Source organism: Leucoraja erinacea, chromosome 24 (assembly GCF_028641065.1).
Source record: "Leucoraja erinacea ecotype New England chromosome 24, Leri_hhj_1, whole genome shotgun sequence".
Lineage (NCBI taxonomy): Eukaryota > Metazoa > Chordata > Chondrichthyes > Rajiformes > Rajidae > Leucoraja > Leucoraja erinaceus.
In genome coordinates this window covers 28,504,498-28,522,256 of record NC_073400.1, presented here as the reverse complement: position 1 = coordinate 28,522,256, position 17,759 = coordinate 28,504,498, and the positions used below count along the sequence as shown (strand labels likewise).

At 46.1% G+C, this 17,759-nt stretch overlaps 1 protein-coding gene across 1 annotated transcript in view; it reads right to left on the bottom strand.

Annotated features, from left to right (window-relative positions):
- pik3c2b (phosphatidylinositol-4-phosphate 3-kinase, catalytic subunit type 2 beta) overlaps nt 1-17,759 on the bottom strand; it is a 118,825-nt gene that overhangs the window by 17,822 nt on the left and 83,244 nt on the right. Inside the window, exons 18-26 of the mRNA XM_055654903.1 lie at nt 15,929-16,109; nt 14,104-14,211; nt 12,834-12,926; nt 10,818-10,947; nt 8,994-9,130; nt 6,141-6,310; nt 4,683-4,839; nt 3,788-3,897; nt 2,775-2,976 (exon numbers count right to left, since the gene is read on the bottom strand). Of these exons, the coding sequence (XP_055510878.1) occupies nt 2,775-2,976; nt 3,788-3,897; nt 4,683-4,839; nt 6,141-6,310; nt 8,994-9,130; nt 10,818-10,947; nt 12,834-12,926; nt 14,104-14,211; nt 15,929-16,109 (1,288 nt within the window). The remainder of the gene's footprint in view (nt 1-2,774; nt 2,977-3,787; nt 3,898-4,682; nt 4,840-6,140; nt 6,311-8,993; nt 9,131-10,817; nt 10,948-12,833; nt 12,927-14,103; nt 14,212-15,928; nt 16,110-17,759) is intronic.

Here is a 17,759-nt window from a genome sequence, read left to right as displayed (position 1 = left end):
TCTTTTTTTATTTTTTGTCCTGTTGAGGGTATAGTTAGTGGTGGGCTTTTAAATGTGTATGTGTGGTGGGTGGGGAGAAACTTTTAAATTTCTTCCCTGTACGGGACCCGCTACCTTTTCCCTGTCGGGTCTCCGTTGCCGTTGGGGCCCAGCACCGTGGAGCGGCCTCCAACCGGAACGACCTGGGGGCTCAAGTCACCGAGCCTGCGGAGCTGCGGACCTACCATCGTGGAGCCGGCCGGCTTCGGAGCGTGGAGAGTTCGGAGCGTGGGGAGCTGCGGTGGAGCGCGGCTGCGACCCGACTCCGGTGGATGGTGACACCGGGAGCTCGCGGGTCCCCGGTGGGAGACCGCTTTGCGGGGCACCGGCAACGGCGACTTCTCCCACCCGAATTGCGGGGTTGAGAGTGACCTGGAGCGGGGCCTTACATCGCCCGGCGCAGCTTTAAATGGCCGCGGACTTGCTAGCGCCCACCGGGGGCTTTGACTTTGACTTTGACATCAGGAGAAGAATGGAGAGCAGGGGAGAGACAAGACTTTCCCTTCCATCACAGTGGGTGGATGTTTGTGTGGATTGTGTTGGTGTGTGTCTTGGTTCTTTTCTTGTATGACTGCAGAAACCAAATTTCGTTTGAACCTCATGTGAGGTTCAAATGACAAATAAATGGTAAATGGTAAAATGGTCCATAGATGCTGCTTACCCGCTGAGTTTCTCCAGTATTTTTATTTACCTTAGAAACATAGAAAATAGGTGCAAAAGCACGCCATTTGGCCCTTCGAGCCAGCACTGGTCACGGGAGAAAGTACCTCAGGACCTCAGGTTAAATTAGCAGTCAAAATTAATCTAGTCGGCGGCAGTTTGACCCCTTCATTATATTTGTAGCTGAGAACAGTTTTGAAAATTGAAAGGATGAGTTTCACAATTCAAAGCCAATTATGTGGATGTGGGTGTAAATAAACGAGGGTGTAAATAAACGAGTGTGTAAATAAACGAGTGTGTAAATAAACGAGTGTGTAAATAAACGAGTGTGTAAATAAACGAGTGTATCATGGCTGATCATCTAAAATCAATACCACATTCCTGCTTTTCCCTATATCCCTTGATTCCGTTAGCACCAAGAGCTAAAGGGCCTGTCCCGGCATCATATCAGTATCGCCAAAAGATTTTGAACATTTCAAAATCCAGCGGCGACAACAAAAATGTTGCGACACTTGAAAAAACACCGCTCGTCCATACATCATCATGGCGTGGCACGCCTCAAATTATTCGGTGTCCTGATACATCAGTCAATGATGTCGACAGTCGCTGAAAAAATTGCCAAGTGGGACAGACCCTTAAATCTAACTCTCTTTTGAAAACATCCAGTGAATTGGCCTCCACTTCCTTCTGTGGCTGAGAATTCAAGAGATCACTAGCACCATAAAATTGAAGTCTTTTCACTGATATACTTTAGAGATACAACGTGGAAACAGGCCCTTTGGCCCACCGGGTCCGCGCCGACCAGCGATCACCCCGTACACTAGCACCATCCTACAAACACTAGGGACAATTTACAGAAGCCAATCAGCCTACAAACCTGCATGTCTTTGGAGTGTGGGAGGAAACCGGAGCACCCGGAGAAAACCCACGCGGTCACGGGGAGAATGGACAAACTTCGCACAGACAGCGCCCGTAGTCAGGATCAAACCCGGGTCTTTGGCGCGGTGAGGCAGCAACTCTACCCTAGTTTACCCCCTCGTTTTCTTTTAAACTTATGCCCCTGGCATAAGAGTAACATTTTAAGTGGCTCCCTGAGGTGGTTGAGGCTGAGGCTGATTAACCATTGTAAGACAAAGGTTTTGAAGTATATGGAATTACATAGCCAAGATCAAATATCAGAAGGCACTCGAGGGGCTAAATGATCTATACCAATCACCTCAGGCTAAATTAGCAGTCAAGATTAATCTGGTAGGCAGCAGTTTGTCTCCCTGAGGTTAATGCTCATTGAATTTGTAGCTGAGAACAGTTTAAAAATTAAAAGGATGAGATCCACAATTCAAAGCCAATCCTGTGGCTGTGGGTATGAATAAACCAATGTATCGAATCATGCAACACGGCAACAGGCCCTTCGGCCCAATTCATCCATGTTGACCATCTCAGCTAGTCCCATTTTCCTGCATTTGCCCCATATCCCTCTAAACCAAGGCTTCACCACCTGGGGGTAAATTTCACCTACTCAGGGGGGGCAGATTTGTTGATTCTAGATTTGTACATCTTTTTTCTCATTGACTGACTGTGTTTGGTTCTGGTATCTGTTCATCATTACTTGTTCATAAATAGGTGAAATAACATTATTATGTGGTGTTAAAGTTGCCAGGGTGGAAATCCCTGCTCTAAATCTTTCCTAACCGTGTAACTGTCCAAATGAAGTTGTTTAAATACTGTTATACCACCTTCCTCAAACTACCTCCTCTGGCAACTCGTTCCTTTCACCCACCACCATCTCTGGGGAAAAGGTTGCCTCTCTGGTTCCTATTTAATCTTTCCCCTCTCACCTTAAAGCCATGTCCTCTGGTTCTGGCTTCCCCTACTGCATACAAGAGTGTGGGTTTCAGAGAACTCACGTGGGTACGTTTAACCCCTAACGGGTGTGTGAGGGGAGTTATGGGGAGAAAGCAGGAGAATGGGGTTGAGAGGGAAAGATAGATCAGCCATGATTGAATGGCGGAATAGACTTGACGGGCCGAATGGCCAAACTCTGCTCCTATAACTTACGGACTGGGAAATTCACTTACATATCCTTTCGTGGGGTTAAATATCTTTTGATGTTGACACACGAACACCTCCTTGATTTTGCCGTCTGTCTTCACGGTGAAGGTTTTGGGAGCGTAGGAGAGGGTCGGGTGGTCGTCAGTCCCTGCGAACTTCATCTGAGCCAGGTTGTGCAGGAAGAAGTTGAGCTTGGTTGCCACACTGCCCAGACTCGACTCAATTAACCTGAAGGTTGGGCATGTGCAACTATTTATGATATAGTCACAACACGACCTATAACCAACCAATTGGTATTAAGTGCACTAGGTGCTGGAAAAATCGAAGGTACACAAAACTGCTGGACTGCACCTTTACCTATAATGCCCATTTATTGTTTTATAAGAAGGACACTGCAACTGAAAGCCGGAAAATCGAAGGTACATACAAAAAAGCTGGAAAAACTCAAACAGTGCAGCAGCATCTATGGAGCGAAGGAAATAGGCAACGTTTCGGGCCGAAACCCTTCAAGGGTAAATGGATATTTATATGGCAGAGATAGATAGATGATACACAAAAATGCTGGAGAAACTCAGCGTGTGCAGCAGCATCTATGGAGCGAAGGAAATAGGCAACGTTTCGTGCCGAAACGTTGCCTATTTCCTTCGCTCCATAGATGCTGCTGCACCCGCTGAGTTTCTCCAGCATTTTTGTGTACCCAGCATTGTTTTTAACTACCTGCTCCTTTATTCATCTAGTTTAGTTTAGAGATACAGTGTGGAAATAGGCCCTTCGGCCCACCGAGTCCGCGCCGACCAGCAATCACCCACCCGTTCGTAACCTGTTCCTTCTCTCCAGAGACGCTGCCTGACCCGTGAGTTACCCCAGCATTTTGTGTCTGCCGTCAGTGTAAACCAGCATCTGCACTTCCGTCCAACACAATGTCAGGGTGATATTTGGGTTCCTTCTCAAATGCAATAAATGGAAGTCTTGCTGGCGACCAACAAACGAGAACCAGAATTTATGTTTAACTTGTGGAGTTTTAGCCCGGAAATCTCACCGTGTGAAGTAGGTAGTGGCATCAGCTTCAGACTCCTGCGGACGTAGAGTGTCGTAGACATATTTCAGGTCCTGGATATCGGACAACTCCGGAATTCCAGAGGAAAGCATCTGCGAGGAGGGAAGAAAGGTCCAGCTATTACCACATTTTTTGTGATTTAATCAAAAATCAATATTATCTTGCATAATGAGCCCAAGGCGGCACAGTAGAGTTGCTGCCTTAAGGGTCTGTCCCACTTAGGCTATTTTTAGGAGACTGTCATAGTCGTAGCAGGTCGCCGAAAAACCGGTGACTGGACCCCACCCTACCGCATAAAATTTGAAATAGAATCATTACTTTAACAACAAAAATATACCAAAGTCAGCACCGGCGACAAACTACGTTAACCCGGCGACAACTACAACAGCGCCTTCGTCAGGAGAAGTCAAGCTACGCTCATTGGCGGCAAATAACGTTTCAACATGTTGAAAATCCAGCGACGACCAGAAAGACTCTACGACTCTTTGGGCGACTGAGGAGACGACTAGCGCCCATACAGGCGACACCCCGGCGACTGTCTCGTCGCCTAAGTGGGACAGGCCCTTTATAGTGCTTGCAGCGCTGAAGACCCGGGTTCGATCCCCACTATGGGTGCATGTCTGCAAGGAGTTTGTACGTTCTCTCCGTGACCTGCGTTGGGTTTTCTCCCGAGATCTTCGGTTTCCTCCCGCACTCCAAAGATGTGCAGGTTTGTAGGTTAAGTGTCCAGGTATAAAAATGTAAGATTGTCCCCAGTGTGTGTGTGGGATAGTGTTAGTGTGCGGGGGATCGCTGGTCGGTGCGGACTCGGTGGACCGAGGGGCTTGTTTCCGCGCTGTATCCCTAAACTAAACTAAGCGCATCTCGCTGTTCGTACCAGACCCAGGAGGTTGAGGAACAGGTCGGTGTGCTTGCGGATGAGGTTGTACGCCTGGCAGCAAAGGTCGACAAAGTCATGGAACCGGCTGGAAGGCTTGTCGCCACCGTTAATGACGTAGGCCATGTCCGACGTGAAGACAAAAGGAGCTCTGTCTCTGTGGAATTAGAAGACAAGAGTGTTATAAGAACCAGTATTGTACATGGTGCCCTGGTGGCGCAGCGGTAGAGTTGCTGCCTTACAGCGCCAGAGACCCACGTTGACCCCGACTGTACGCAGTTTGTTCGTTTTCCCTGTGACCACGTGGCTTCTCTCTGGGCGCTCTGGTTTCCTTCCAGCCTACAGGTCTGTAGGTTAATTGGCTTCGTTAAAATTGTAAATTGTCCCTCGTGTGTAGGATAGTGCTTGTGTACGGGGGGCATCCCTAACGTTTGTAAGTTATAGGAGCAGAATTCGGCCATTCGGCCCATCAAATCTACTCCGCCTTTCCCTTTTACGCCATTTTCTCCTGCTTCTCCCCGTAAACCCCTGACATCCTTACTAATCAAAAATCTATCAATCTCCACCGTAAAAATATCCATTGATGACCTCCGCAGCACTATATGGCAATTAATTCCATAGATTCACCGCCCTCTGACTAATTCCTTCTCATCTCTGTTCTATAGATACGTCCTTTTATTCTGAGACTGTGCCCACTGGTCCCAGACCCTCCCATTAGTGGAAACATTCTCTCCACGTCCACTCTATCCAGGCCTTTCACTATTCCAGTCTAAAGTAAACTCTAAAGAATTTATTTTTCAGCATTTACACATTTGTTAATGTATTGAAAAATGCATTAGGGAAAAAAATGCATCAGGAAACGTACACCTCTAGATTCAGGGACAGTTTCTTCCCAGCTGTTATCAGGCAACTGAACCATCCTAGCAACAATTAGAGAGCGGCCCTGAACTATTATCTACCTCATTGGTGACCCTCGGACTATCTTTGATCAGACTTTACTGGCTTGACCTTGCACCAAGCGTTATTCCCTCATCATGTATCTATCTGTACACTGTAAATGGCTCAATTGTAATCATGTATTGTCTTTCCACTGACTGGTTAGCACGCAACAAAAGCTTTTCACTGTACCTTGTGACAATAAACTAAACTAGACAGAATATGGACATAAAATGCTGGAGTAACTCAGCGGGACAGGCAGCATCTCTGGATACAAGGAATGGATGACGTTTTGGGTCGAGACCCTTCCACAGCCCCAAACGTCAACCATTCCTTCCCTCCAGAGATACTGCCTGTCCCGCTGAGTTACTCCAGCCATATTCTGTCTAGTTTAGTTTATTGTCATCTTTGTGTCTATCTTCAGTTTAAACTAGCATCTGCAGTTCCTTCCTACATAGAGAAGATATGGAGTAGCCATCAGCCGCAGATGGGATCTTCGCTGAAAGACAATGATCTGCTCACCTCTTGAAGTTGCCCAGCATCTGAGCGTGGCCAAGAAATTTGCCGAAGTCAATGTGGAACATGTGGCCGCTGGTCTTCAGCATAATATTGTCATTATGTCGGTCACATATACCCAGAACATAGGTGGCCACACAGCAACCTGCACAGGAGTAGATGAAATTCTCCACAGCCTGGTGGGAAAAGAAATCAGAAAGCAAAAGTCAGTGTGGTCCTGTCTGAGGTGCCAAAGAAAACCTCCTCAGGTTTAACTTGACCAGAATGATGCTTGGAGTGCAGGGTGTTAGCTACGGGGAGAGACTTGCATTGTTCTTCCTGTAATGTCAGAGGTTGTGATGACACCTGATAGAAGTATATAAAATTCGGAGAGAAACATAGAAAATAGGTGCCGGAGTAGGCCATTCGGCCCTTCGAGCCTGCACTGCCATTCAACATGATCATGGTTGATCATCCAAAAATCAGTACCCCGTTCCCAATTTTCCTCATATCCCTTGATTCCGTTTGCCCTAAGATCTCTATCTAACTCCCTCTTGAAAACATCCTGTGAATTGGCCTCCACTGCTTTCTGTGGCAGAGAATTCCATAGATTCAACAACTCTCTGGGTGAAAACGTTTTTCCTCATCTCAGTCCTAAATGGCCTAACCCTTATTCTAATGTCCTAAATGGCCTAACCCTAACTCCAATGGGAAAATCAAATTCCAAAGGACATAGGTTTAAGAGGGGGGCAAAGTTCAAAGGTGATGTATGGTATAAGTTCTTTGTAGGAGCCATTTATGTTTAGGCTAGCTACTATAGACAATAGACAATAGGTGCAGGAGTAGGCCATTCGGCCCTTTGAGCCGGAGTAGGAGTAGGCCATTCGGCCCTACTGTTGGCATATTATATTATTATGGCTGGACATATCTTGCAGTATTATTTTGGCCACTTGGGGGCAGTCATTAGAGCCAGGGTGGTATATTTTTTATTTATATATATATATATAGATAGATATATAGATATATATATATATATATATATATATATATATAGATATAGATATATATATAGATATAGATATATATAGATATATATATAGATATATATATATATAGATATATATATAGATATATATATAGATATATATATAGATATATATATATATATATATATATATATATGTATATATATATATATATATAGATATAGATATATATATATATATATATATATAGATATATATATATATATATATATGAGCATAGGAGTCAGGAAGTGACAGGCACAGGGAGGGAGAGCATACAGAGTTCACCAGACCAGACCTGGAACAGCACAGCCAGCTACAGCTTGCATGCAGTAGAAGGAAAACCTGGTCTGTTCATCACTTTGTTTATACAACTACTTCAATAACCAATGGATATTACGACTGGAAGATCCGTTCTAATTGTTCTGTGTAAGGTCACTCCTACTTACCTGTGCAGTAATGGCAACGGAAAAGAGGACTCTGGAAAAGTCGGATATTTGCCATGACATTCTTTTTTAACCAGAGGGTGGCGAGTGTCTGGAATGCTGAGGTGGGGGGGGGGGGGGGGGGGGGGGGGGGCAAATAAGATGGTAGCAATTACAGGAATTTTGGAAAGGCACACAGATATGCAGGGAAGAGAGAGAGATATGGATTATGTGCAGGTAGACAAGAGTTGGCCTTGGCTTCATGTCTGGCACAGATATTGTGGATCGAAGGGCCTGTTCTTGTGCTGTACTGTTCTATGTTCTATAATCTCCAATATCTTCACCTTGCAACTTTGGAGATGTGACATACATTGAGGGTCTGATATTTGTACTTGGAGATGACAAGTTTGTGCTGATGAGTAGAAATCTAACACCATCTCCAACTAGCTTTTAATTGTAGCATCCAGCTATCCAACTTCATGTTTCTCCGTGGATTGTCACCTTGTCGTGGTGGAGAAGCTTGTGTGGACCAGAGATCCTGAGAGCGATGCCATCTGGAGCTATGCTCCTGGTAGGGTCACCCATGGCGGTAAGGTCGAGGGGGAGGTCTCTGACAAAGAGCAATGCAGCCAAGACCTCAACGGTGGAACAGGCGGAGGACGATGGCTGACCTTAGTGGAGCGTCACAACGGCTGGGAAGGCGGATGGATGAAGGCTGCAGCAGAAAAGAGTCTCCAGTCGTCTTGGACTCCATGCCACTGGATCCTTACCCAGATCTGTCAAGGACCGTGGGGTGGCTGTCTGTGCACCAGTCTCCCCACGTTAAACAAAGTCACGCACAGGCGTCCTCCATATAGGGAATAGCACCCTGGGGACACCCATGGTCAGCCATGACCGAAGGGGGCCTAAGAAGAAGAATATTTCATGTAGCCAGCACACTGAGGGCAGTGCGGGGAAGATGATAGTGTTGCACTGTTTGTTAGGTAGACGGTATATATAATTTAAGTGCCACATCTATCTAGATGTGGGATTTGCACAGAACCGTCATGTGAAAATCAAATGGAAGGGACGGGCAAGACCAAAACATAGCAAGAGAAACTGACAACTCCTCATAAATTCACAAGGCCATTCGGCCCATCAAGTCTACTCCACCATTCGGATTGTCCTTGCTTTCTCCCTCCTTCCCCTCCCCCTTCGCAGCTCTCCCACAAGCCTAGTCTCCGCCTCTTCCTTTCTTTTACCCGACCCCCCCCCGACATCAGTCTGAAGAAGGGTCTCGACCCAAAATGTCACCTATTCCTTCTCTCCGTAGATGCTGCCTCACCTGCTGAGTTTCTCCATCAAATTTGTCTCCATTCAATCATGGCTGATCTATCTCAGCCCCATTCTCCTGCCTTCTCCCCGTAACCCCCCCGACAGATTCTGTTCACCTTTTCATACTCTTCTTCGTTTGGGTTGTGTTTCTGTAACCACTCTGCCAGTGGGTGGTCCTTGAAAGATCCCGTCACCCCGTGCTCCACCTGGATCTTCCGCAAGGTCTCAGCGTGTGGTATCAACTCCACCATCCCTGAGAAACACAAACAATCGCAACTAAGCAGGCGTGGAACAACGTATGCGGCACGTCAGGGTTACTGCCACGATTAACTGATGAATTTGGGATCTTGCATCATCTTCCTGGATTGTTTCACACTTGCCTTTTATGTTGTTACTTGTGGGCGGAGCACCACAGCAAATTCCTTGTATGTGAATACTTGGCCAATAAACTTTCTTACCTATTTACTTTTAGGTGGACGATGTCAAATTTGACTTCATTGATACCGAGGAACTTGGAACCACTGAAGCGCATGGGCATTTACCACATTTAATGGGTCCGATGAAAGATCTCGAACCGAAACATCACCCATTCCTTCCCTCCAGAGATGCTGCCTGACCCGCTAAGATACACCAGCATGTTCAAGAAGGAACTGCAGATGCTGAAAAATCAAAGGTAGATAAAAATGCTGGAGAAACTCAGCGGGTGAGGCAGCATGTATGGAGCGAAGGAAATAGGCAACGTTTCGGGCCGAAACCCTTCTTCAGACCAGCATTTTGTGTCTACCTTCGGTGTAAACCAGCATCTGCAGTTCCTTCCTATTCATTTAATTCCTGCATTGCTTTAATTAGCTGGTTTTAGCAGGAAGCCAACTGGGAAAGGCCAATTAAAAGAATAAAAATATTCATTTTAACAGTGTCCTTCAGAAGACGACGTTTTAATTGGAATAGAATACTTCTCAATTACAATTACTGCTCTAATTTCCCAAAACGTTTCCCAAAACAGTATGGAATTAATAATCAGATAATCAATGTTTTTTAATGGTCCACGTCACGGGGCTGGGAACTGGAAGTATCCCGAGCGACAAGTGATGGCTCCCACCGATTGTCGCCGGAAGCTCGCGTCCTTGTCAGGACGGGCGATGACAGCGAGGTCAACATTTGTAACGAGATGGACATGAAAAAGAAACATAGACATAGAAAATAGGTGCAGGAGCAGGCCATTCGGCCCTTCGAGCCTGCACCGCCATTCAATATGATCATGGCTGATCATCCAACTCAGTATCCCGTACCTGCCTTCTCTCCATACCCCCTGATCCCTTTAGCCACAAGGGCCACATCCAACTCCCTCTTAAATATAGCCAATGAACTGGCCTCAACTACCCTCTGTGGCAGAGAATTCCACAAATTCACCACTCTCTGTGTGAATTTTTTTTTTCTCATCCCGGTCCTAAAAAACTTCCCCCCTTATCCTTGAACTGTGACCCCTTGTTCTGGACTTCCCCAACATCGGGAACAATCTTCCTGCCTCTAGCCTGTCCAACCCCTTAAGAATTTTGTAAGTTTCTATAAGATCCCCCCTCAATCTTCTAATTTCTAGCGAGTACAAGCCGAGTCTATGCAGTCTATAATAAATGTATTTATTCATTCATTCATTCAACTGAACCATCCTACCAACAACTAGAGAGCAGTCCTGAGCTACTATCTACCTCATTGGAGACCCTTGGACTATCTTTGATCAGACTTTACAAGTTTCTATAAGATTTCCCCTCAATCTTCTAAATTCTAGCTAAGATCTATTGTGGTTGAGCATAACTTTAGGCCAGGAATTTAATTTTTTTTTTAAATGCTGTAATGATTTGGTGCCGAGGTTGGATGGTGCAATGTGCTTCAAGGGCCTTCGTTGATACCGAAGAGTTACCGAGGAGGAATTTGAGATTTACCTCGTCCCCATCCTGTCGACGTGCACTTGAAGAAGATCATGCGCATGTCCAAGCCTTCCTGAATCCAGATCTTGTTCATGATGTGGATCATCTGAAGTGTCAACATGTCCTGGCGCAAGTCATCACCGATCTGGGCAAGAATCATACACAATGAACGGTTAAACGCGAGAGAGAGACACAAAATGGTGGAGTAACCGGGGAGACACGGTGACACAGCGCGAGAGTCGCCGCCTCACGGCACCAGAGACCCGGGTTTGATCCCGACTACGGGTGCCGTCTGTACGGAGTTTGTACGTTCTCCCTGTGACCGCGTAGGTAATCGCCAGGTGCTCCTGTTTCCTCCCACGCTTCAAAGACGTGCGTACAGGTTTGCAGGTTTATCGGCTTCGGTAAAGATCGCAAAATGTCCCCCGTGTGCTAGTGTACGGGGATCGCAGGTCGGGGCGGACACGACGGGCCAAAGGGCCTGTTTCTGTGCTGTAGCTCTAAACGAAACTCAACTCTGTGTCAGGCAGCATCTCTGGAGATTAGTAATTGTGACGTCTGCGGTCAAGACCTTTCTTCAGATTGAGACAGGGGAGGGAGACTAGAGTTATGAAAAGTTGCAGAACTAATCAGAAGTTAAATGTCTTTGACTTTCTCAATTTTCTCTTCTTTCCCCAAAGCCAGTGATTCTGGATGATGTACACATGAGAGAAGGTGAGCCTCCGCTACATTCACTGCATCCGAGTGTTGATTACAAGTCATAGTGACAGAGTGAGGCCCAAGGCAAATTGGACAAAATACCACCAAATATTTCGCTTGGGCAGCTTTCAACCCAGCTGTATAAACGTTGATTTTCTAATTTGAAGTAACTCCTGCTTTCCTTTGTCCCCCTCTCTCCCCCCCCCCCCCCTCCCCCCCATCCCCCCCACCACACCCCCAGACACCCTACTAGTTTGCATCCTTGTATCGTTGTTGTTAGCACATCAACCCCAGCCAACAATGGACCATAGTGGACTCCATCCTCCCTGAGGTCATCTGTTGCCAGCCCTGTTTTGTTCTGGCCTTCTATATCATTCAGTCTGACAAAGGGTTCCTTTTCGCCAGAGATGCTGCCTGACCCGCTGAGTTACTCCAGCATTTCGTGTCTATCTTCAGTATAAACCAGGGTATAAATCCTTCTTACCTACATTCCTTCCTAAACGCCAAATTAACCCATTTTCCAAGTCTAAACCCAAGTCTGAAGAAGGGTTTCAGCCCGAAACGTTGCCTATTTCCTTCGCTCCATAGATGCTGCTGCACCCGCTGAGTTTCTTCAGCATTTTTGTCTACCCCATTTTGTTCCCCGTTCCATCTCCAATAGGCAAGGCATGTGATTTTTCCTCTTTTCGTTTGTGTTGCTCCAAGCACTGCGCTCATTTAAACGTCTGGAGGGAAGAAGCGTTTCCAGATCTTTCTATGGCCGTCAGCGTAATCTGAGCCGACTGGCTTTACAAATCATCCTTTCACTTTTCTCCACTCTAGTCAAGCCTGGCAAATCTCCACGAGGAGGAATCACGAGCCCAACTTACACAGTACCATTCCGCACCGAGTACTTTGTTCAAAGTCAATTAGTACCTATGAAATTGGGGCAGCACGGTGGCACAGCGGTAGTGTTACTGCCTTACAACACTTACAGCACCAGCGACCTGGTTCAATCCCAACTACGGGTGCTGTCTGTACGGAGTTTGCACGCTCTCCCCGTGGCTGCCTGGTCTTTGGTTTCCTCCCACACTACAAAGACGTACAGGTTTGTAGGTTAATTGGCTTGGCATGAATGTAAATTGTCCTTTGTGTGTAGGGATAGTGTTAATGTGCGGGGGGTCGCTGGTGGGAGCAGATTTGGTGGGCCGAAGGGCCTGTTTCCGCGCTGAATCTCTAAACTAAACTAAACTCAATCAGTGCTTTTGCAAGAAATGTACTCTTTGGCCACGTCCCAAGTAACTTGGCACAGAAGCTGCGTTTCACTGCGAGTCCCAAAATAGATAAACGTACCTTAAAAATGACATTAAGGTTATCCCCCAAAGGGTCTACATTGATGAAAGCAATCTTCAGAGGCACAGCATTGGAATTGAAGAACGAACAAGCCTGCAGATACAAAAATAATAACTATTTGTTATATGGTTTATTAGCAGCACGGTGGCGCTGAGGTAGAGGTGCTGCCTTACAGCGTCAGGTTCGACCCTGACTGCGGGTGCTGTCTGTACGGAGTTTGTACGTTCTCCCCGTCACCTGCGTGGGCTTTCTCCGGTTTCCTCCCACGCTCCAAAGACGTACAGGTTGGTAACATTGTAAATTATCCCTAGTGTGTGTAGCAGAGTGTTAATACGTGGGGATCACTGGTCGCCGGCAACTCGATGGGCTGAAGGGCCTGTATCTCCAAACTAACCCAAAACATCTGTATATAACTTGCTGATGTTGGGTTACAGCAGATAGAAGGAGCTGCGATTATTCTCAGCATCCTGGATGTCGAGTTGCAAAAGTTGGACAAAGTTCAAACTGGACAGAGTTGTACTCAGACTGAAGAATGGTTCCAAAACTGAAACGTCACCCATCCAAGTCTTCCAAAGATGCTGCCCGTTGTTTTACTGAGTTACTCAGAAGCGAGAGGAGCAGAATTAGGCCATTCGGCCCATCTAGTTTACTCCACCATTCAATCATGGCCGATCTAACTCTCCTTCTTAACCCCATCATCACTGACACCCATACTAATCAAGAATCTATCTATCTCTGCCATAAAATTATCCATCGACTTGGCCTCCACAGCTTTCTGTGGTAAAAATTCCACGGATTCACCACCCTCTGACTAAATAAATTCCTGCTCATCTACTTCCCAAAGGGGCGTCCTTTAATTCTGAGGCTGTGCCCTCTGGTCCTGGACTCTCCCACAAGTGGAAACATCCTCTCCACATCCACTCCATCCAGGACGTTCACTATTCGGTAACTTGTGATCTATTAATGGATCATTGTATTCAGGCGTGACAGACCAGTCCTTGACACAGAATTGTTGCATGTTTGCTTTCTGCTTGGAATGGACGTGGAGACAATGTTTGGACATTCTCTTCCAAAGGGGATGGGGAGATAAAGTGGAGGGGAGGAGACAGAGATGGCCGTGATAAGTCAGGGTGGCGTGTCCTATTCAAATTAACGAAAAAATGAATTGGAAGCCAAGGGAACAGTTCTAAGGAAAACAAAAATAAGCACAAGAAAGAAACGACCTTATAGAGCCTAAATACGTTTATATATATTTTTTAAAAACACCTACCCTTAGATTTACTCCTTTGGCTACGAGACTGGGGTTGAGAGGCAATCGACAGTGATTCTGAAAGCTGAAGAATTGTTGCACTACATCCATGTTTTCACGTAGAACAGTCTGCAACAGAGTTAAAAAGATCAATGAATTGCATTCAGAATCAGTTTTATTAAGTCTTAGGCAGCGCACAATACTGTGTTGCATCTCTTTCATTTTTTTGTCCAATATCTCATTACATCACCTTGGATATCTCTCGTTTCCCTTCCTCCTGACTCTCCACAGTCTGAAGAATGGACCCGACCCGAAACGTCACCTATTCTTTTTCTCCAGAGTTGCCGTCTTACCCGCAGATGTAACTCCAGCTTTTGGTGTCTATCTTGGTTCTTGGTTTCTTGGTCCTCCAAACATATTCCAAATGGAATTTGAACTGGAGGGGGTTGACTTAAGCAATACAGGGTTCTTGGGGAAAAAAGAGCTAACTTAAATTTAGTTGCGTCTTGATGGTAACTATGGTAGGGTGAAGACTATTCCATGCTTTAATTGTGCGGGGGGGGAGAATGAATTACTGTACACATCTGTCTTGGTAGCTGAAATCTTAAATTGGATTGAATGCCCTCGTCTGCTCCTAATAGGTTTGGGTTGGATGTAGGTTTGGTCATCTATGTCGAGCTGACCATTTAACATTTTAACATTTATCATTTGGTTTAAACCAGCACCTGCAGTTCCTTCCTGCACGCAATACTTAAATACTGTTCACAAGGCACTCAGTGGGAGCAACCTGCCCCTGCGTTTGACCGAGTCAATGGGTAAACATTCAAGCGTTCCCAAAAGGATGGGCAACTACAAACAAGACCAGGAGCAAGCAAGCAAGACGAGGAAAGCCGAGCAAAGTGGGAATGCCTCAAAGGATGTATCTTTAGAATGTTGATGAGGAGCGAGTGCATCGTAGGTCGACCAGGTTAATTCCTGGGATGGCGGGACTGTCATATGATGAAAGAATGGAGCGACTGGGCTTGTATTCACTGAAATTTAGAAGGACGAGAGGATATCTTATAGAAACATACAAAATTATAAAGGGATTGGACACGCTAGATGCAGGAAACATGTTCCTGGTTTTGGGGTTGTCCAGAGCCAGAGGCCACAGTTTACGAATAAGGGGGAGGCCATTTAGAACTCAGATTAGGAACAACTTTTTCACCCAGAGAGTTGGGAATTCTCTGCCTCAGAAGGCACTGGAGGCCGATTCACTGGATGCATTCAAACGAGTTAGATAGAGCTCTTAAGGCGAGAGGAATCAAGGGGCATGGGGAGAAGGCAGGAACGGGGTACTGATTGTGGATGATCAGCAATGATCACATCGAATGGCAGTCGGTGCTGGCTCGAATGGCCTACTCCTGCACCTATTGTCTATGTACCTATGAATGTCTTTAACCAGAGGGTGGCAAATCTGTGGAATTCAATGTCAAAGATGGTTGGGGAGGCCAAGAAATTGGGTGTTTTTAAAGCGGAGGTGATAGGTTTTTGATTAGGATGAGGCAAGTCAAGGCAACTTTATTTATATAGCACATTTCATACACGAGGCGGACTCAAAAGTGCTTCACATAAAAACATGTCATACACGAGGCGGACTCAAAAGTGCTTCACATAAAAACATGTCATACAATAAAATGAAAAGAGCGTCAAAGGTTAAGGGCAGAGGCCGATGTATTTGAAGCGTTGGATCAGATTTGACCTGTGTAGCATCATGCCAGCAGAAGAACTGGAAGAGCTGTTGTGATCCAGATTATGTTGGCAGATGAAGGCAACTGAAGGCAACATTAACCCTTTGTATGCTGACCTGGCGAGCGGACAGGGCGGTGTCTCGGACCTTCTGCGCTATTTTGGTGAGGAGTTGAACTAATTTGGTCTGCTTGTCAAACTCCTCCCGCATGCCCTTCCCCACACAGCACAGCAAGGCCCCGAGCAGATGCTGGTATCGGGCACTGAAGTGGGAGTCGTTTAACGCGTTCTTCAGCAACCTGGCAAGGAAGAAGAAAAAAAAAAAAAAATCACAAACAGCAGAGCACAATTAAAATGAGAAAAACAAGATCGCAATGAATCACAATCACAATAATACTTTATTGGCCAAGTATGTTTTGCAACATACGAGGAATTTTATTTGCCGTACAGCCATGCCAATAAAAAGCAACAGGGCACACGGAATACATTTTAACATTAAACATCCACCGCAGTGACTCCTCCACATTCCTCACTGTGATGGAGGGCGAAAAGAAAAGTTCAATCTCTTCCCTTAGCTCTCGAGGGCCTCGAGCCCTCCGTTGACGGGACGATCTTGACTCCCGTAGTGGCGGCGTTTCCTAAAAGAGATTGTCGGTTGACAAAAATGCTGGAGAAACTCAGCTGGTGCAGCAGCATCTATGGAGTGAAGGAAATAGGCAACGTTTTGGGCCGAAACCCAAGGGTTTCAGCCTGAAACGTTGCCTATTTCCTTCGCTCCATAGATGCTGTTGCACCCGCTGAGTTCCTCCAGCATTTCTGTCTAACTTCGATTTTCCAGCATCTGCAGTTCCTGCTTAAACATCTGATTGTTGGTTGCCCAATTCATTTGCAGTCTAGTGTGCATCATTTCAGTATTTGTTATGCTATTCCCGATGTCGTTAAGGTTGTGAGCGGCAACATGCCGCAGCGATAGAGTTGCTGCCTCACAGCGTCAGAGTCCAGGGTTCAATCCTGACTACGGCGTGCTGTCTGTACGGAGTTTGTACGTTCGCCCTGTGACCACATTGGTTTTCTCCAGGTGCTCTGATTTCCTCCCACACTCCAAAGACATACAGGTCTAAGTTAATTGGCTTGTGTAAATCGCCCCTAGTGTGTAGGATAGAGCTGGTATCCGCAGTGAGCACTGGTCTTGGTGGGCCAAAGAGTGCGTTTCCACGCTGTACAAAATAGGTGCAGGAGGAGGCCATTCGGCCCTTCGAGTCAGCACCGCCATTCATTGTGATCATGGCTGATCGTCCCCTATCAATAACCCGTGCCTGCCTTCTCCCCGTATCCTTTGACTCCACTAGCCCCTAAAGCTCTCACTCTCTCTTAAATCCGTCCAGTGACTTGGCCTCCACTGCCCTCTGTGGCAGGGAATTCCACAAATTCCATAACTCTCTGGGTGAAAATTTTTTTTTTCTCACCTCAGTCTTAAATGACCTCCCCTTTATTCTAAGACTGTGGCCCCTGGTTCTGGACTCGCCCAACATTGGGAACATTTTTCCTGCATCTAGCTTGTCCAGTCCTTTTGTAATTTTATACGTTTCTATAAGAGCCCCCTCATCCTTCTAAACTCCAGTGAATACAAGCTGTCTCTCTCAAGTCTAAAAAGTAAAGATTGATAAGGTTGACTTGGAATAGATATTTCCATCTGAAGACAAGGCCAGTTTGACTTTACAACTGAAGTGTGTTGCCGTGGGACTTTGACATCCCCGACAACAATCCTTGGACTGGCAATCATTTGGAACACTTGGACTCCACACCAAAGCAAGTCTCAAGAAGGGCTCCGACCCAAAACATCCCCCCTTTTCCTTTTCTCCAGAGATGCTGCCAGACCCGCTGAGATACTCCAGCATTTTCTGTCTATCTTCGGTGTAAACCAGCATCTGCAGTTCCTTCCTCCACAC